We start from the raw sequence: 18812 nt of genomic DNA, 5'->3' as shown, positions 1-18812 counted from the left end.
TGGATTTTTTTACCTTCGAATCAATATAACAGTCTTATAATTATACGTACACTTTCCCAATGTTATACAACCAATAATAATACCAAAAAACACATTACAAAGATTTGGCTCAATTTTGTTCCTTATTGAATAACATATACATAGCTAATTAATATCATAAATACTCCTTCGTTGTTGTTTAACATAAATATGGCTTCACTAGGGGAACGAGCGAGCTGCTTAGGTGCATGGACATTACTTCGTTGGTCGAACCAACGAGCTTGCCACCAATGAAGACGGCTGGGACCGGCTTTGAACACCCTAGCCTCATAAGAGCCTTCTCTATCTCTCGGCATTCAGGGTCCTTATCAATCTCGTGGATCTTAGGGTTAACACCAAGATCTTGGAAGAGAACTTGAACCGCATAGGACAAACAACAGGAGCTCTTGGTAAATATAACCACCCCTTTTTCGGACGACATTCTCATAACTTTGTCCATTATCTTGCATAAGGTGAAGAAGAAGAAGTATATGGATTGAAAGGAGTAGCTAGAGTCTCAGGCTATTTATAACAGGAGGGAAGAATAACTGAATAAGAATCCACATACAGAGATCACAAGAAGATCGTTGAAAATGTTCCCAAGTCCGACTTTATTATATATGAGCAAGATGATTCGACGAGACCGAACCTTTTCTTCGGCAGCCTTTACCCTTTTGATTGTAAGGACCAATAATATGAATGATCATTCCATATATTTTCTCTTGGATACAAAGATGCGGTCTCAACGATCCTCCTACAAGTTGCTAAAAAGAGAGTGTATTCGACGTTGAATATAGATAGATAGATGCTTCATACTTTTGGACCATTTGATTTATTCTGCAGATTCCATGAATATCGGACATAAGGAATCTTGGTGACCCAAACTATGCAACAAGAAAATCAACTTGCATTCAACTTTTCATAGCTATTCCAACTTGGTTGGGTCTCTTAAAGGCAAAAGAGCTCACATATTTTTGTATCCTTAACAAATCTTGCCGTAATGTTGTTTCTTTTGTTCAGATTATGGTTTTAATGTTTAATCAAAGCTTGTACAAGTGTAACGTAGTATACACATAACGTAATCATGATCAAAGAAGGGCAAGAATCATATGAGACCAAAAAAATAATGACAAGCCAAGGCAATGGGAAAGGAAAACAAATTCAGAAAACTGAAATGAAGATGAAGAAGAGCAGATGATGGAGAAGAGAATCAGATTGACCATAACAGTGGATCGAGCTTGTCAGTCGTTTTTCGTGCCATATAGATATGATGAGAATCAAAGAGGGGTATACAACGTGATGATTTTGAAGGGTATAGTTGTCATTCTTCTTACTGTAGATTCTGATTGAGGGGTAGGTAATTTGATTTCGCTGTAGAAATTGATTGGTTTTGGGAAATATTCAATCCAAGGATAGTGTCGAGCAACCATGGATTTGTGTTTTCAAAATCCCGTAAAGTGTGGTGATCGTTTGTTCTCCGCATTGAATACCTCTACGTATTACAAGCTGGGTACTTCGAATTTAGGGTTTAATGGTCCAGTTTTAGAGAATCGGAAGAAGAAGAAGAAGCTGCCTCGTATGGTTACAGTGAAATCCGTTTCTTCAAGTGTGGTTGCTAGTACCGTACAAGGGACGAAGAGAGATGGAGGAGAGAGTCTGTACGACGCCATTGTTATCGGTTCTGGGATTGGTGGATTAGTTGCTGCGACTCAGCTAGCTGTGAAAGAAGCTAGGGTTTTAGTTCTTGAGAAGTATTTGATTCCTGGTGGCAGCTCTGGTTTTTACGAGAGAGATGGATATACTTTTGATGTTGGCTCTTCTGTCATGTTTGGTTTCAGCGATAAGGTTTGTTTGTTCATCATCTTGTGATTTTCAGGAGAACTGAACATTAGTAGAAGAAGCACTAGTTTGTTTGGTCCTTGGCTAAAGTAATAATGGCTTAATTTGAAGGGAACAGGGGAACCTAAACTTGATAACTCAGGCATTGAAGGCAGTTGGTCGTAAGATGGAGGTTATACCTGATCCTACCACTGTCCATTTCCATCTCCCCAATAATCTTTCTGTTCGGATTCATAGGGAATACGATGATTTCATCGCTGAGCTTACGAGCAAGTTTCCTCACGAAAAGGAAGGGATCCTTGGATTCTATGGTGACTGTTGGAAGGTCTCATGTGATTTAATTTGACTTTTACGAGTGTTCACTGATATATATTACAACTTCTTAACTGTGGTTTGAACAGATCTTCAACTCATTGAACTCCCTGGAACTAAAGTCACTAGAAGAGCCTATCTACCTTTTTGGACAGTTCTTTCAGAAGCCGCTTGAATGCTTGACACTCGGTATTCATCTAAATCTTCTGAAATGAATTTGGACTTAAAGTTGTGTTTGGTGTGTGTGTAGATATTTATTGCTGTGAGTCCGTATACGTCCTGCGTAGATACACATAGAAAAATCTACTGACATGAATCTTGTTGTGTTATTCTCTGTGCTGTATAGCTTATTACTTGCCCCAAAATGCTGGGGCTATAGCTCGGAAGTACATAAAGGATCCTCAATTATTGTCTTTCATTGATGCAGAGGTGAGAAAAAAACATTATTTTTTCTTAACTTGCACAATTTTTTTCACTCAAATTTATATCCAGAATATAGCATGGATATCACCCTTCATATTTGCCTGCAGTGTTTCATTGTGAGCACAGTCAATGCTTTGCAGACGCCAATGATCAATGCAAGTATGGTAGGATTCTTGTTTTTGCATTTGGTGTCTACTCGTGTTACCCTTTATTTTATTTTTTCTTATGTCTTCAAGGACAGGTTTTATGTGACAGGCACTATGGAGGAATTAACTACCCGGTTGGTGGAGTTGGTGGGATTGCCAAGTCTTTGGCAGAAGGGCTTGTTGATCAAGGCAGTGAAATACAATACAAGGCTAATGTAAAAAGTATAATACTTGATCATGGAAAGGCAGTAAGTTTCTGTATGAGTCTTGTTGAAGTTTTATTTTTTTCATTAACCCTTTGAAATTCCTTTTTGGTTATGAAAATCGTTTTATTTTCTGGACCTTAATTTTCAGGTTGGTGTAAGGCTAGCAGATGGAAGAGAATTTTTCGCTAAGACGATAATTTCAAATGCTACAAGATGGGATACGTTTGGTAAGAGAAAACAATGACTTATGTAACTGTCGAATAGCTTCCTAAAGAAAAAGAATATTTTACAAATCTTGTTTTGTAAGTGTACTTAAAACTTGTATTTTGCTGTGCTTTAGGGAAGCTGTTAAAAGGAGAAAAGCTTCCTAAAGAAGAAGAAAATTTCCAGAAAGTGTACGTCAAGGCTCCATCATTTCTTTCAATTCACATGGGTGTTAAAGCAGAGGTTCTCCCTCCAGATACAGATTGCCATCATTTTGTGCTCGAGGTTTGATAGTTTCCTACTAAGATCTATTCACTTGCCAGGTTTATAGTTATTGAATAGCGACTTTCGTTTTGCTGCATCCGTAGGACGATTGGAAGAATCTGGAGGAGCCTTATGGCAGTATTTTCCTCAGCATTCCAACCATTCTTGATTCATCTTTGGCTCCAGATGGTCGACATATACTTCACATATTTACAACTTCGTCCATTGAGGATTGGGAGGTAAGGCTACTAATATTATTGCTATTTTCCTTAGCTGTAGAATTATCCTATTGAGTTTTTATTGATTTGCTCATCTTTGTTTATCAATTCGTCTATATTTTGGTACTAGGGACTCCCTCCAAAAGAGTATGAGGCGAAAAAGGAAGATGTGGCAGCTAGAATAATCCAGAGACTAGAGAAAAAATTGTTTCCAGGGCTCAGTTCATCTATTACGTTCAAGGAGGTTAGGCTTGTTCTTTATTCCCCTACTATTTTACATGCACATTGTAGAAATGGTGATAGTAGGTCTGCATGATATGAGAAATCTGTATCTGAAACCCATGAGAATAAGCCTATGCCTTATTTGGGTATTTAGCCTGTATATCTAAACGTTTTTTGAGGCAGGTGGGAACACCAAGAACACACAGACGATTTCTTGCGAGGGATAAGGGAACTTATGGGCCAATGCCTAGAGGAACCCCGAAAGGTTTATTAGGCATGCCATTCAATACAACGGTAAGCTAAAGAAAGAGATAGATAGATAGATAACATCAGGTTTAGTTAGTTCTGGTGGTGAATGGTTTTGCTAATGAAAGAATGGTTGGACTAATAATAGGCTATAGATGGTCTATACTGCGTGGGGGATAGTTGTTTTCCTGGCCAGGGAGTTATAGCTGTGGCTTTTTCAGGAGTGATGTGTGCTCATCGGGTAGCTGCTGATATTGGTGAGAAAATGCCATATTTTTGCAATATGTTAAATAGAATGGGTTGATTATTATGAGCATAAGAAGCAATCACTTTTGTGTTTTGATTTTTAGGGCTTGAGAAGAAATCACGAGTACTTGATGTTGGCCTTCTTGGTTTACTTGGTTGGCTAAGGACACTCGCATAGATCCAATACATTATTTCCTTTTCTTCTTTATTATGTTAATTTCTATTGTTTTACTATTTCTTCATAGAATTTTACTTTTCTTTATTTTCTTATTTCCTCGTTTACTTTTTTCTAGTTCTATATAAAGAAGACCTTCTTGTAAGAAATACATCTCATAATAATTTTCTTAAGAAGCATAGAGTTTTTCTCTCTTCTACTGGATTATAGAGTTTCTGGTGGATTCCAGAATTTTATTTTTCAAATTCATAGCTTGTAGACTTGTAAACCGATATAGGTTTGGCGCTTGCATTTTTTAGGGTTTTTCGACCGCGTCAGATTTGTGCATGGGAAAGGTTGATTCATAAAAACTGTAAGCCCATTAAAGTAAAGCCCATTGTTAACTCTAAATTATCTTCATTCAGAGTTATATCTTCATTCATTCAGGAATTTCGAAACCCTAGTCAATTATCGAGATCGATCCAACCAATTTTTTTTTAAGGTTAAAAGTTTTTGATTCGTGAATGATGATGGAGCCTCCGCCTACGAAGGAGATTGCTTTGGCCCCTGTATATGTGTATTGGGACATGAAGAGGTGTCCGGTCCAGATGACTATGATGCTCGTCGGGTTGGTCCGTGTATGAAACGGATTTTAAGGAAATTAGGCTACAATGGTCCTGTCACCATCACTGCTGTTGGCTCACTAGCAAAGGTCCCTCGTGACATCCTTGAAGCGGTTTCTTCCACTGGAATCTCTCTTTATCACGAGTTCTACAGTAAGCATTTCTCATCCTTATTCCCTTTTTATTCCCTTTATTAGATAAAGAGAGTCTCTCTAAGTATATAGTTTCTGAAACAGGTCGTAAAAGCATGGTTTCGTGTTTCCTTGGCCATGGTATATTGAATCCACGTCCATCTACTATGATGGTCATATCCCGTCCACCAGTGTACATTCCTCCACGCTTCTATTCTAATATTAGCCGCCGACGTGAAAATAGATACAACTCCATTTTCCCGTTTCCACTTGAGTCTCCTCGAGAAGCCTCCTCCACCCTCTGGAAAAAGTTTCTTTTAGCTGATCCAGGGCCACTTGATGAGGAGGATAGCTGCAGTGAAACGCCTGGACTTGCCTCCTGGCTTTGCTCTGTGTGCCGTCGTATTGGTTGTGGTCCAGGTATTGCTGGTCAAGGCGTTGATAATTTTATCACGCATATCTCTACTCGAGAACATGAACTCAATGTAAGCTAAGCATCCTTGCCACTAGTTTAACTATATTCCCTTTCTCAGTTGTTCTTTTCTTTGCCTACATTTGACCCTGTGTTGTCTTTTTCCTCGCAGCGTCGAGGCTGTATTACCCCAAAAGGTGATCGCAATAACTCCAGATTGAAAGAGAGAGATATGTGTAAAGAAGAACATAAGAAAATGATATAATGAGAACAATTCTTTTTAATCCGTAATGTGTGTGACTGCCAAATATTCTCAAATGATCCACCATTTTCATGATTTTTTGGCTGTTAGAAATAAAACGTTTAGAATTTGTACCAAAATACGGGGATGGATTTAAACAATCAATTGTACGTTAAGTTCAACACATTTGAAAATGATTTATACGCATGCATCATGAGCATTATTGTATTATTGTTTATTTTATATAGGTCCCTTTATATATTATAAAAGAGTGCAATAAATTTGGTTACGACTTTGAAACTCATCGAGCTTTCAACAATGGCGACCATTCCCTCCCACAACCTTCGTCCTCATACGACCAACCAAAGGACTCAGTACTCTCTTTCCTTCAGACCACACTTTTCACGCTCTACTCTGATCACTTTCCCGGCAAGATCATCGCCGGCGAGGGCTATGTCCAGAACCGACGAGGAGGCTTCAATATCTACAAGGCTCGAGCAAGAAAGCTATGGGCTGACGACGGCAGAGGACATTCGCCGACGGGATGGAGAAGCAAAAGAATCCAAGAGGTTGAGAGACACGTGGCGGAAGATCCAAGGGGAAGATGATTGGGCCGGGTTAATGGATCCGATGGACCCGGTTCTGAGATCTGAGCTGATCCGGTACGGAGAAATGGCCCAGGCCTGTTACGACGCCTTCGATTTCGATCCATTTTCAAGGTACTGCGGGAGCTGCAGATTCACGCGCCGTCACTTGTTCGATTCGCTCGGGATAATCGATTCTGGCTATGAGGTGGCGCGTTATCTCTACGCGACGTCGAACATCAACCTTCCTAATTTCTTCTCCAAATCGAGATGGTCCAAGGTGTGGAGCAAGAACGCCAATTGGATGGGTTACGTGGCTGTATCCGACGACAACGAAGCCACGCGCTGCCGTTTAGGACGCCGCGACATTGCCATCGCCTGGAGAGGGACTGTCACGCGGCTCGAGTGGATAGCTGATCTCAAGGATTTCCTCAAACCGGTATCCGGAAACGGATTCCGATGCCCCGACCCGGCCGTAAAAGCCGAATCCGGGTTTCTGGATCTATACACGGACAAAGATACATCCTGCAATTTCTCCAAATTCTCGGCGCGAGAGCAGGTTCTTACGGAAGTGAAGCGGCTGGTGGAAAGGTACGGCGACGAGGAAGGAGAAGAACTGAGCATCACCGTGACGGGACACAGTCTCGGCGGTGCGCTGGCGGTGCTAAGCGCGTACGACGTGGCGGAGATGGGTGTGAACAGAACGAGGAAAGGAAAAGTGATTCCGGTGACGGCGTTCACGTACGGAGGACCGCGAGTTGGGAACATTCGATTCAAGGAGAGGATTGAGAAATTGGGAGTGAAGGTGTTGAGAGTGGTGAACGAGCACGACGTCGTGGCGAAATCGCCGGGACTGTTTCTGAACGAGCGTGCGCCACAGGCGCTAATGAAATTGGCGGGAGGATTGCCGTGGTGCTATAGCCACGTGGGAGAAATGCTGCCGTTGGATCATCAGAAGTCTCCGTTCCTTAAGCCCACCGTTGATCTTTCTACGGCTCATAACTTGGAAGCTCTCCTCCATCTCCTTGACGGGTCAGTCATTCTTCTTTTTATTACTTTTTTACTTTAAAAAGTAATTTTAAGATTTCCAGCTAATATTTTGACAAGTCAAAAGCCTTTGAGGAGACAGATCTCAATGTCCACATTTTCCAACACCATTTCTTTATTAATACGATTTTCAAAAATTTGGTAAACATTATTGCCTCATCAAATGCCGAATGGAGAATAATGGGGTCATTTAGTAATCTGATTTACGTGGCACTTCTTTCTTTCATGGGTAGGTTGGAGAGAATTTAATTATCGAAAACTACTAGGAAATAAATTTGTCGTTTAGAGCATAATAGTATTAGTATGAGTTGATGAATCTGGATTATTGTTTAAAAAAACATAGGTATCATGGGAAAGGACAGAGATTTGTGTTATCAAGTGGGAGAGATCCAGCGTTAGTGAACAAAGCATCTGATTTTTTGAAAGACCATTTCATGGTCCCTCCTTATTGGCGCCAAGACGCAAACAAAGGGATGGTGAGGAACACTGACGGCCGTTGGATTCAACCTGATCGCATCCGTGCAGATGATCAACATGCTCCTGACATACATCAACTCCTCACCCAACTCCATCATCCATCACAACTCTTGTAATTTATCGATTTTTTTTTGGTTTTTAATCTTCCTAATTTGTGTCATTGCCTTTTTACATTACAGATAAACAAAATTGAACGTCCCTATCTTAGTGAAAACCCGTGCATAGTTTAAAATAAATTTTAAGTTTTCATCAAAACTGGCTTGATCATCATCTGTTAAAATTTCATCTGACAATGCCTAGACTAAGTCTCGGTCTCTCACCCTTCTTGATCAACCTGTTCATAAGAATCCCACCTGTTTCGGTCACTCACTCTTCTTGATCAACCTGTTCATAAGAATCCCACCAAGAAACAGGACCCAAACCATCATCATCCATATTCCCCTGCGCAGTACACAAGATTGATTGACCACTGGACCGACGTAGGAAAACCAAAACAAAAAATCATGGTGTCTCAAAATAAAAGTTAAGTATCTATAAGAGAGGAGGGAATCAGGAGGCTTATCTGACCTTACTTAACTAGCGTTGTTTATAATGCATATACAAGTGGAAAAGTTTCAGAGAATGAGTTTGATGAATGAACTTACAGTGACCACCATTGGAGCAAAAGGCTTTGCGTCCTCTGCTCGCTCAGTTGGAACTGATGGATAGCTGATGCTCTCTACTCGAAACTTGATCTGCCATTTACAATGCCTCGTTATAAAAACATACCACATTCAGATAATTATGCTTAAAGATACATGCAGGAACCAAAAATTCACCTGACAGGCATCGTCAACAATATAGTCTTCTTTCGGTTCTCCATATTCCCACACCCATATCATTTGCTTCCTGTGAACCAAAAAACATTATACTTTGTGATCAAATGATATATAAAGATGTTGGTGCAATCTCCTACTCATAGTTGGAGAGCTGGTAGTACTACATAAACTGCAGGACACATATTCTTACCTATTATAAGGGTCAGGCTCACAGCGGTTGGGTTTCGGCATAAGTGGAGCAGGCACATAAATATCGTCAAAGAATCCAAGTGTTACTGCCAAGTATAGAGGTACCGTAAGCATGTAAATGATTAACCATATCCATGATTTCAAAGTATTAATCCAATTCATAAGTAGCTAATAAGCTAACAATGTACTAGAGTAGCAGGATGCAGACAGTGCACAACATTGGAATTCTTCAGGGAACAGTATAATAAAGTACTCACAGCGCAAGCCATTGGCGTCAGATTCTTTGAACTTTGCAGCTATGACCTCACCAACAAATGGACGGAACACAACAATTCTAAGACCTACCTACAATCACACAAACAAAGTATTAACAACACGACATGAGATATTGAATCAAGGCAAGATAAAACTTTTGAAAATAAAATTCTTAACCAAAACCGTACAGTGAAAGTTAGACTAACAGATAACGATTCCGAAGAACCAAAATCTCAGAATGGTTTGAAACTCTAGTACGGTAATGATGAGTCTACAAAGATGTAACTCAATACAGTGCAGAAAGTGTGCAATACACGGTGATAGGTCAACAATGATGCCACTAACAGTGACATTGGGAGGCCATAAAATTGATATAAAAAACCATGTTCAACTGATAAAAGAATAGAGATGAGAAAAGATCAGCAATTTGGATATACCTTATAGGTCGCAGCACCATCACCGGGTAACACAAACCCTCCTTCTACTGATTTAATGTCGTAAATAGATACACAAAGCCCCAAATCAGCTAAAACCTTTCATAGCAAAAATCCACTTTGATAAAATTAGCCAGGTGTGTATATAAATAAGCAAACAATGGATACCATAAAAGTGAAAGAAAAAGGGCAATGAGCAAACCTTGTCCAAGAACACATTTTGAAGCACTGACTTAATGGCATCTTCGAGAGGGAGATTAAGTAGATGCGGAGGCACTCTTAGTGAATGTTCTAGCTCGCTAAGATAAAACATTTCTGAAAATTTTGTTCAAAATTCACAAGTCAGATGCATGGAAAATTGGAAACAAACAATCAAAGAAGTAGAATTCGAATAACGAATCAGACAAATTCGGAGCATTCTTGGTCATTAACATGCATATCATCAAAAGTTCCAAAATTCAAATCTAAAATTCATTAAATCATAGTACGTAATAATAGCCCAATCCTCAAGATTAAGCATGTGCAGAGCGTACAAAAATCTGCCATTGTCATAACTATACGAGAGAACAAAACTATCTAAAATCGGGCAATACCTAAACCATTGAAGATAAGATGGTCTCGAAGGGAACTCGGAGAGATGGTGATGAAGACAACGATTAGACGGAAAAGTGAGAAGTTGGGAATAGATTGGAAGAAGAGAGAACCTACTAATCGAGTGAGGAAGATGCGGAAGAAGAAGAACGATTTAGGGTTTAGTTATTAAAGTCAAGAATTAAAACAAACCGATCGGTTTGTCATCGTTACGCTTATAAACCGAACCGAACTGAAAACCGCACTCTTTTTATTCATACCGGTGGGCCAAAAAAGGAAATTGGGCCAAGTCCAAGGTATGACAACAATCTGTTGCTGTCAGCCTGTCACTATAGTCTAAGTAATATTAAGCTCTGATGAAAAGTGTGAAAAAAGAAGAACCAAGATATACACTGATGTGGGATAAAGAATGAAGCTAATCATAACATTGATATCATGCTTGAGTAGCTTGTTTAACAAAAAGAATCTGAAACTGAACCTAAGTTGCCAGATTTTTTTTTTTTTTTTTTCGTATCAAGCTTGAAGATTGCACTGTTGCAAGTAGGTGTGATGGTAAGGGACGTGTATGTTCCAGTAACGTTTGTAATTCTCTTTTCCAATGTCCAACCACGGCTTCATGACCCCATCGTAGTGTATAACTGCCGCTTGTTCGATGTCAACCGCTTTGACTCCTGATTCGCGACCTAACCCCATCACATGCCATCTCTTGTCCAATGCTAATGTTTGCCTATAGAAAGTCAACCAACCTATTGGTAAGCTCCCAGCTTTCCACAATGGTCTCTTTGTTCCCTGCCAAAAAAACAAATTCCCCAAAACCATTGTTAGGTTTACGCCCATTACATAGACAAGATATGTTGTTGCTTGTAACCATTCTTCTTCTAGGAGATGATCTTTAGCACTAGCTTGCTTATGTTCTTTGCTAGTTACAGCAATGTTATTTGTGTTCTAAATTCAAAACCTTTCATCCTCGATATAGCCAACCTAAAACCTAATAATTATTACAATCTTTTTCATATATAATGACGAATCAACAAATCTAAGAACCCATTTGAAAACTTTGAATATGGCTACAGTGTTATTTCCATAGGGAGAGCAAGTGCAGTAGAGTGTGTGTGTGTATATAGCGTACCAGGTTGAAGTATTTTATGTATGTAGAAGTCAACTTCCGTATTCTCCATTCTTCGAGATCAATTAGATTCATCCCGAAAGCCCATGTGCAAGCTCTAGGACTAAATTTCCCAGCGACCCATGTGTCTGAGAAATTAATAAATGTGCTCATTGATCGAAATGAAGATTCACCTTCAAGACAAGTCTCTACAGCTCCAACCACCTTTCCTTTCATATCAATGCTCCACAGTCTACTTAAATCTCTTTGAACAACTACATCATGGTCCAAGAGTACCATCTTGTTCAAACCCGGGAATATATCCGGGAGATAGAAGCGTGCGTGATTGAGTGTAGAAATGAATCTTGGGTCATTAGAGTTTTGCTTCATCAGTAATTGATCATAATCTCTAGGCAGGACATCCATATCATCAATGTTTAGGATTTGGATAGTAGCTTTACTTTGAATGTTTAGCAGAAACCACATTGAGATTGCTGGGTAATTAAGTGAATCAGTCACGACATGGAAGACTATTCTTTCTGGCTCCTGCAAACAGCAATCAGAAGCCACATTAATAAGTGGCGGAAGTAAATGAGAAGATATAGTGTAAGACACTCTAAAATTAGGTATAACATATAATGATAACCAAGTAGAAATTTGTATAAGAAATGCATGATACCTTTGATGAAGATATCGTAGAGTTAACAACGACTGAAGAAGCCAAAACATTGTCAGAGAAGACAACATAATGATTGAAATTAGCGTCAAAATAATTTTGCTGGTTAGGCATCTGCCTTTTTTCAGGATCCAGTGAAAAGTATTCTGATGTCAGCCGCATTGAGAGACAGTGAAGCCCTTTTGGGGTGGTCCTTGCTGCAAGCTGCATTAGATACGCTGCTTGATTTTTCTGCGCCTGAACTTGTTCTTCTGTGTTATAATTCATGGCACGGAGTTTGGTAGCGATGGCAGGGCAATTGTTAAAGACACGACTAGCCTTATATAACACATTTTCCATGGGCTTCACCCTGCGGAGAGCGCTGAAAGAAACAATCATGTCAGAGGTTACTAAAATAATATTCTTAAACAGCACGACTTTTGGCACTAAAAGGTTGTAGTTGTAACAGCAAATTTCTGAATGCAATTATGGTATGTTCTCCTTTTGAATCAAGCAGTTGTGCTTACCCCTTTGATAAGTCCTTGTCCTTTGTTGCATCACCAACAGACCGTTCCAGCTCTTTCAGCCGACCTCTCAACTCCTTCACAACTTGAGAGTTACTTCCAGGTGGAGCGAAATTCAGGTAGGCTTTAGCTTGAATAATTTTGTCTCTGATCTCCTTCGTTTTCACATCTGTTGCTCTGTCGGGCTGAACCCTTGTGTTCTTTTCACCCTTAGATAAAGGGGGCTTGAAATCCGTTTTATTAGCAAGTTGGTTGACTGTTGGTAGAATTTGACCCTGACACAAAAAAAACCCAATAAATTGTAATCATGAAACATCTAATAATTTGATGGAAAGTGAAACTTGGCTTTTCTATTCCTTAGATAAACTAATCAACATGGACCGCAATGACTTGTAATCTGATTCTAGGATTCAATATCGGAGTTATTCCATACCCTGAGCAATCATCAAGTTCATGTTACTTTATATCAGCTGGACTGATCAAGTTCATGTTATCTTCAAATCAGTTGTATTTATATATACACACCTTTTCATCAGAGCTAACTGTCATCTTCTGTGAAACAATCACTTGTTCTTCCCTGTTTTTGTAAGTATTACCTACAACCCATGATTACGACAGATAAAAAATCTGAGGAGTTAATGACATCAGAGCAAATCAAAGCAAGATTGAAAATATGATCCCACCACCATCACTTTCAGCAGACGAATTAAACTCCCCATCCTTGAAGAGAATGAGCCTTGGCCCCTTCAAGCCTTCTCCATCCTCCTAAATCACAGAGAGAAAAAACTTCAACAAAACGCATGGTCAAAAGGTTTTAAGGAGATGACCTAGAGGAACCTGTAACTTCCAACTTACATGTTCAATAGCGCTAAGTCTAAGGTCATTTGTCGTGAATCTCTGCAGAATAATGGTAGCATGTCAACAACAGTGTATTGCTCGAGAAATATAAAGCATAAAGAGAATGATAAAACAAGACTGAGATCTGAAAACTTGGCACAAAATCAACAGCATGCTGAAAACAGATGAATCCAGAGATTGAAGACTAAGGAACACATACAATTTTGGATAACTCTTCAATAAATTCTCTACGACCTGCAAGAAGACAATCGGCAATGGAAAATCAAAACAAATGTCAGATGAAAAAATCCCAAGACCAAGACAACTTCTAACAAAAGCAAGCGAATTTCATGTGAATCAATCTAAAATCAAAGCAATCAAGCATTTCCACACGATCGTCAAGTACAATGAAATGAAAATAAGAAGGAGAGGAGACGAAACTGACCAACGGGAGTGATGCTCTTAAGCCGATTCGATACGAAAATAAGCGGAGCGAATACAGATATCGATAGCAGAGCGAGGATCAAAATCCTCTGCCATCGACGAATTTGTTTCATGAATCTACAAATAAAAAAAAATCCCCAAATCTATCTTCCTCGATGACTATTCTTATCACATCAAACCCTGAATCGTTCTCCAGGAAGAAGTAGCAAGAGACTCACAAATCTCGGAGATATCCTGCTTGATCAACAAGCAAAAGAACGAAACGTGAAGAACTTAGGGTTTCTGGGATTGCTTTTCTCTAGTGGGAGATTCTATTCCTCGCTTGAATTTCTGGATTTGGGGTCGGAGAGAGGAGTTTTAGATTCAGAGCTTCTTCATGCATCATCGGGGGATTGTGCTCACTTATATATATTTAATTAACAGAAATAATCATTGTTTAATTTGTGTTAGGTCTCTATAAAATTAAATTAATGTTATTGGTCGAACGAATTAATTTGTTTATAACTTTATAGTATATAGTTTTTTGGGTGTTCGTGTTGACATGTCAAATGTTATTAGGGTGAAAGGAAGCAGTGATGCGGATCAGGTGCGGGCAGGTGTACATGTGAAGACATGTGATTATGCCGTTGATGAAGCTGTAAGTAATTTAATGTGATCAGTCTTCTTTGCAAATTTTATCAATCACCAGTCAGACGAAGACACGTGGATAAAGTTTTTCCTCCCTCCTCTTAGAAGACAAGAAAGGAACTTCAGTCTCATATCAATGGATGATTAGCCTATTATTATGAAAAAGATATCTAGCATGTCGGCCAAAAAAAATTATGGCATAAATAGAATTGTAACGAAAAATGACTTTTGCCGATTCTGTTCATTATTTTTCAACAAAAATGTTAACTGGTTAACGAAAAATGTTTAACTAAGTCAAATGGGTGTTAACGTTGACTATGGATGCTTTTTTTTTTTTGAGCCAAGTAAGATTACATTTTGGGTTTTTTCTTTATTTAATGAAGTTGTTGGCAATTTGCTTAATTCGCTATTGGAACGACGGGTCTTTTCATTTATTATGTGTAAAATGGTGGAGGTAGATTATGGAGTACATAACACTCGGTTTAATAAATCATGACAGTATCATATAAAGATACTTAATATGCGCAAAGCTTTGAATGATCAAAATCGCTAGCTAGTGTATCATCAAATTGTTGCCGAAAATCTTAACTTTGACGTCGGTTAAAACACTAATCAGCATAGGACACATAAAACTACATACGTACATATGAAAATTTCTCTGTTTTTCCTAATCACCATTCATCTGTATGCTACTAAAAATCGAGGTGTCAATATTGAAAGTTTGAAACCTTATTAGCCTTCATGCTTCGATTAGCGAATGGGTACATAAGCCTTCTACAGGCCCTTTGGAACAAAACCTCTTATCTGATGTTATCTCGTACCCCATTATACGAATGACGAATCGTTACATTTGGTCGTTGATTCGAATGTTCCATATTCATTGATTAATGTAAACGAAATCCATTATTATAGTTATACAAATCATTTTTACCATCATCTGATTATAATATGAAGAGTTCACCATCATTTACTTTTCAAAATATTAGGATAGCAAATAACAATTTCTCACCCAAAAAGTTGAAAAGAAATTTATGTCGTTCAACTTTTTTTTTTTACAAAACTCTTCTTTCCTAATTAGATTAACCAAAATAAAGAATGTTTGACCTAGTTTTCCTAATTAAAGTAACACAAAGATTTTGACCCAAAAAAAAACGTCTTTGAGCGCTCGTTTTCTTGTCGACGAGAGAGCTCTTAAGACAGAACACAAAGATAAAAAGAGAAACCCTTGTTCCAATAAAATAAAAAGAAGTGACACATCGCGTCTCTTAAATTTTAATAGACGACGACGGCCACTTCTTGTCCGAATCGTACGTCAATTCTTCTTCCATCTCTCTCGCACCATAACATTTATTCTTCAGATCACCAGCGACCGAGCGAAAGAAACGACACTTCTTCGCCGTTTTCGTCCACATGCAGTTTTGGGGATAGCACGTTGTGAGTGATTAAGCCCAACAGATAAAGAGAAAGATGATGATTAAGGTGAAGAAGGAGACGATGAGGGCATGCTTAAGCTGCTCTATCTGCGACAATATCCTCCGTGACGCCACCACTATCTCCGAGTGCCTCCACACATGTCAGTTCCTCTTTTTAACCCACCAAATGTTTCGAAATTCGCTGACATTGGCTTTGATTTCTTCTCAATTTGGATGATTATATTATAGCTCTGTCTTCTTCGTCTCGTCCTATAATCGATACAATTGAAAAGTGGGTCAATGAATAGTTTTTGTTGACCAAAAAGAATATGCAATTTTGACTGCTTCAATCTCTCCTTCTTCGTCTTTCTAGTGATAGTTGATTCAGCATTTTCATGTATAGTTTCCTTGTGGGTTTCAGCTTCTTACTTGTATGCAATTCAATTTGAGTTTTTTCTTATACCAAGTATGAAATTTGCTCACATTTATTATAAGTCATGTTGTTAGTTGCTATCTACTGGAATGGAATAACTTTTTAGATTACTTTCGTACGCAGTTTGTAGGAAATGCATCTATGAGAAGATCACGGAGGATGAGATAGAGACTTGTCCCGTATGCAATATCGACCTCGGTAGCACCCCATTGGAGAAGCTGAGGTAAGCTATTCGTGTTCTGTATTTCAGACTCTACCAGTTCTCATCAAAATATGGTTTAGTTTGGTTAAATTTCTTTGCTCCTTGTTCATCTAATTTGTGGACTCAATCCAATTGCTTTTCTTGTTGGTGAAATGAACTGCTATAACACAATCTCTGGAATCTTGTTCATTTAATACACGTAGCACAATGGTTTTTATGAGAGAGAGACCATTTATAGGATGTTGTAGGAGAATCTAAATAGATCTCTTTTGTACTTTCCTTTTTCTTACTCGTTATTGTACTGATGGGAGCCACTTGTGTGCATGGTTTTAGGCCTGACCACAATTTGCAAGACTTGAGGGCCAAAATCTTTGCTCTAAAACGAAGAAAAGTGAAAGCTCCTGGAATTGTGTCCTTACCAGGAAAGAGGAAGGAGAGATCTATATCTTCTTTGGTTGTGAGCACACCTATGGTGTCAGCACAAGCTGGAACAACGAGAAGAAGAACTAAAGCACCTACAAGAAAAGAGTTACGTAATGGTTCTTTGGCTGAGAGAACTGTGAAGAAGGAAGAATCTTCTGGGGATGAGCTTCTGGAGAGCACAAGCTCACCCGACACTCTTAACAAATTCACTCAGAATAAAAGACAGTCAAAGAAGGTGATCACTGAACTACTCTATTTTCTCGTAATGACTTCATATTTGACATGATTTGGTTACATATTTATTTTTGTTTGGTACACTTCAAAAGTAAATATTCAGTAAAAATATTTGATACTGTTATTGGTCTCACATTCATTTGAGTTATTTTGTTTTTTGCAGTCATGTAAAGAGTCCATCTCCAATAAAGAAAACAAGGATGGTGATGAACCCTGGGATTCCAAAATGGATTGGAAACCTTTGAACTTTCTGGTTGAAGTGGCAAATGGGACAAAGCCCTTGAAGTCTTCTGCTTCTCAAGGGTCAGGTTCAAAATCTGAGCACGCGAATGTATCTCGCAATCAATTTCAAGGGAGTAAAACCAAAACTAAGAATAAAAAGAGAAAATGTAAACGTGAGGATGACAAGAGTAATAATGGTGATCCTACAACATCAGAAACTGTTACTCCTAAAAGAATGCGTACAACTCAACGCAAAAGGTCTGCCACCACTTTAGGCGATTCAAGGAATTTGCCACAACCAGATGAGTCAAGTGCAAAACAGGAGAGGAGAAATGGTCCCGTTTGGTTCTCACTTGTGGCGTCCAATGATCAGTGAGATTTTTGCTCTCATATCTGAAACTATTTCCTTTCATGATCTTTCTCTCTTTCTTCATTTTGTTTCTCTTCTCTTGGTATATTGACAAGGGCTTACTGGTTACAGGGAAGGAGGAACTTCTTTACCTCAAATTCCAGCAAATTTTTTGAGAATAAGGTAGGTTACAGTTTAGGTATTCTTTGTTTTATATATCCTGTGTTGTCGCTGCATCTTACATAGTCCCTCATTTTTCTGTTATGAGGAATTCTTTTGTTGGGGAAGATAATCCAATGTCTCATTCTGTGATAGGGATGGAAATACAACAGTTTCTTTCATCCAAAAGTACCTCATGAGGAAGCTAGATCTCGAGAGTGAAAATGAGGTAAGGGTCTTTATATGCACTATGGCACGAGAAAGGATAGAACGTTTGAATATAATGGAACTTATATGTTTGGTTGATAAAAAATGGACATACTTATGGTTTATGTTCAGATAGAGATAAAGTGTATGGGAGAAGCGGTGATCCCAACGCTGACGCTTTACAATTTAGTGGATCTATGGCTCCAGAAAAGTTCAAACCACCAACGGTTTGCTGCATTGGTAGGTTCTTCTGCAAAGGATTTTACGATGGTTCTTGTCTATGCTCGGAAGCTACCAGAGTGCAACATGTAAAGGACTTTAAAGACTCATGTTGTTGCAGAAGAAGATTCTGTGGAGACAGGGTAATCTTTTCTTTTCGGTTTATGGAATCTCTCAAAGCATTACAAGAGAGAACATTACTAGAACTACAGGAGCAGTCGAATGTGTTGTGAAATTAGTATTAATATTTTTTTCTATAGACGAAATATACACTCATGAGTCGCTTTTCTGTGCAAGAAAATACAAAATTTGTTTCCCTTTTCTTTCTTCTTCTTCTACTATGTGTCCTCTCTGGACTTGCATGTAACATTGTTGTCACTTTCTAATCAAATGTTGTAGTTTAAGATGTTTTAGATTGATTTATATGCATTTATTTGGGTACTACATCATTTCTATGGAA

General features: G+C 38.7%; 7 protein-coding genes and 2 long non-coding RNA genes across 17 annotated transcripts; 5 read left to right on the top strand and 4 right to left on the bottom strand.

The window, feature by feature from the left end:
- Nucleotides 1-11: 11 nt before the first annotated feature.
- On the bottom strand, nt 12-561 carry AT1G06830 (Glutaredoxin family protein). Its single transcript, NM_100560.3, has one exon. It carries the CDS (start codon nt 476-478, stop codon nt 179-181), a length of 300 nt encoding a protein of 99 aa, NP_172168.1. The 5' UTR covers nt 479-561; the 3' UTR covers nt 12-178.
- A 321-nt stretch (nt 562-882) lies between these two features.
- Nucleotides 883-4721, top strand: CRTISO (carotenoid isomerase). Of its 4 annotated transcripts, none has more exons than NM_100559.4 (13): nt 883-1863; nt 1976-2182; nt 2259-2358; nt 2516-2598; nt 2700-2756; nt 2834-2986; nt 3093-3171; nt 3285-3433; nt 3517-3651; nt 3761-3874; nt 4036-4146; nt 4247-4355; nt 4449-4721. In NM_100559.4, exons 1-13 carry the CDS (start codon nt 1447-1449, stop codon nt 4520-4522), a joined length of 1788 nt encoding a protein of 595 aa, NP_172167.2. In that variant the 5' UTR covers nt 883-1446; the 3' UTR covers nt 4523-4721. The 4 variants fall into 4 exon arrangements, with proteins under 4 accessions (NP_172167.2, NP_001322209.1, NP_001322208.1 ...); NM_001331670.1 differs by having other exon boundaries at nt 1149-1863; nt 1969-2182; NM_001331669.1 differs by having other exon boundaries at nt 1122-1863; nt 4247-4721.
- Nucleotides 4722-5127: 406 nt separating this feature from the next.
- On the top strand, nt 5128-5929 carry AT1G06810 (endonuclease/glycosyl hydrolase; the record flags this gene model as incomplete). The annotated part of the gene is made up of 3 exons (NM_100558.3): nt 5128-5274; nt 5358-5737; nt 5837-5929. Exons 1-3 carry the CDS (start codon nt 5139-5141, stop codon nt 5927-5929), a joined length of 609 nt encoding a protein of 202 aa, NP_172166.2. The 5' UTR covers nt 5128-5138.
- Nucleotides 5930-5980: 51 nt separating this feature from the next.
- Nucleotides 5981-8250, top strand: PLA-I{gamma}1 (alpha/beta-Hydrolases superfamily protein). 2 transcript variants are annotated; one of them, NM_179272.2, is made up of 2 exons: nt 5981-7521; nt 7880-8250. In NM_179272.2, exons 1-2 carry the CDS (start codon nt 6224-6226, stop codon nt 8127-8129), a joined length of 1548 nt encoding a protein of 515 aa, NP_849603.1. In that variant the 5' UTR covers nt 5981-6223; the 3' UTR covers nt 8130-8250. The 2 variants fall into 2 exon arrangements, with proteins under 2 accessions (NP_849603.1, NP_563772.1); NM_100557.2 differs by lacking the exon at nt 7880-8250 and having other exon boundaries at nt 5981-7811.
- On the bottom strand, nt 6802-7902 carry AT1G04513. Its single transcript, NR_138730.1, has one exon. It is a non-coding gene; the product is annotated as an other RNA (long non-coding RNA).
- AT1G06790 (RNA polymerase Rpb7 N-terminal domain-containing protein) lies at nt 7881-10485 on the bottom strand. Of its 2 annotated transcripts, NM_100556.5 has the most exons (8): nt 10303-10485; nt 9912-10024; nt 9713-9808; nt 9278-9365; nt 9022-9106; nt 8832-8901; nt 8658-8747; nt 8220-8454 (listed from the first exon to the last, which is right to left on the bottom strand). In NM_100556.5, the coding sequence occupies exons 2-8, from the start codon at nt 10020-10022 to the stop codon at nt 8380-8382; spliced, it is 615 nt and encodes a 204-aa protein (NP_172164.1). In that variant the 5' UTR covers nt 10023-10024; nt 10303-10485; the 3' UTR covers nt 8220-8379. The 2 variants fall into 2 exon arrangements, with proteins under 2 accessions (NP_973776.1, NP_172164.1); NM_202047.1 differs by having other exon boundaries at nt 7881-8747; nt 10303-10435.
- AT1G04507 lies at nt 8432-8679 on the top strand. Its single transcript, NR_138729.1, has one exon. It is a non-coding gene; the product is annotated as an other RNA (long non-coding RNA).
- A 40-nt stretch (nt 10486-10525) lies between the features above and the next one.
- Nucleotides 10526-14356, bottom strand: GAUT6 (galacturonosyltransferase 6). Of its 2 annotated transcripts, none has more exons than NM_100555.3 (9): nt 13867-14311; nt 13642-13676; nt 13440-13481; nt 13268-13349; nt 13110-13180; nt 12588-12859; nt 12085-12442; nt 11430-11951; nt 10526-11089 (listed from the first exon to the last, which is right to left on the bottom strand). In NM_100555.3, exons 1-9 carry the CDS (start codon nt 13976-13978, stop codon nt 10814-10816), a joined length of 1770 nt encoding a protein of 589 aa, NP_563771.1. In that variant the 5' UTR covers nt 13979-14311; the 3' UTR covers nt 10526-10813. The 2 variants fall into 2 exon arrangements, with proteins under 2 accessions (NP_563771.1, NP_001184925.1); NM_001197996.1 differs by having other exon boundaries at nt 10536-11089; nt 13828-14356.
- Nucleotides 14357-15569: 1213 nt separating this feature from the next.
- Nucleotides 15570-18787, top strand: DRIP1 (DREB2A-interacting protein 1). 3 transcript variants are annotated; one of them, NM_100554.5, is made up of 7 exons: nt 15570-16065; nt 16461-16560; nt 16873-17197; nt 17360-17790; nt 17900-17950; nt 18083-18155; nt 18266-18771. In NM_100554.5, exons 1-7 carry the CDS (start codon nt 15960-15962, stop codon nt 18443-18445), a joined length of 1266 nt encoding a protein of 421 aa, NP_172162.3. In that variant the 5' UTR covers nt 15570-15959; the 3' UTR covers nt 18446-18771. The 3 variants fall into 3 exon arrangements, with proteins under 3 accessions (NP_172162.3, NP_001321540.1, NP_973775.1); NM_001331667.1 differs by having other exon boundaries at nt 15677-16065; nt 18083-18756; NM_202046.2 differs by having other exon boundaries at nt 15683-16560; nt 18266-18787.
- Nucleotides 18788-18812: the final 25 nt, after the last annotated feature.

This window comes from Arabidopsis thaliana, assembly GCF_000001735.4.
Source record: "Arabidopsis thaliana chromosome 1 sequence".
NCBI lineage: Eukaryota > Viridiplantae > Streptophyta > Magnoliopsida > Brassicales > Brassicaceae > Arabidopsis > Arabidopsis thaliana.
This window is presented reverse-complemented; position numbering and strand designations above follow the sequence as displayed.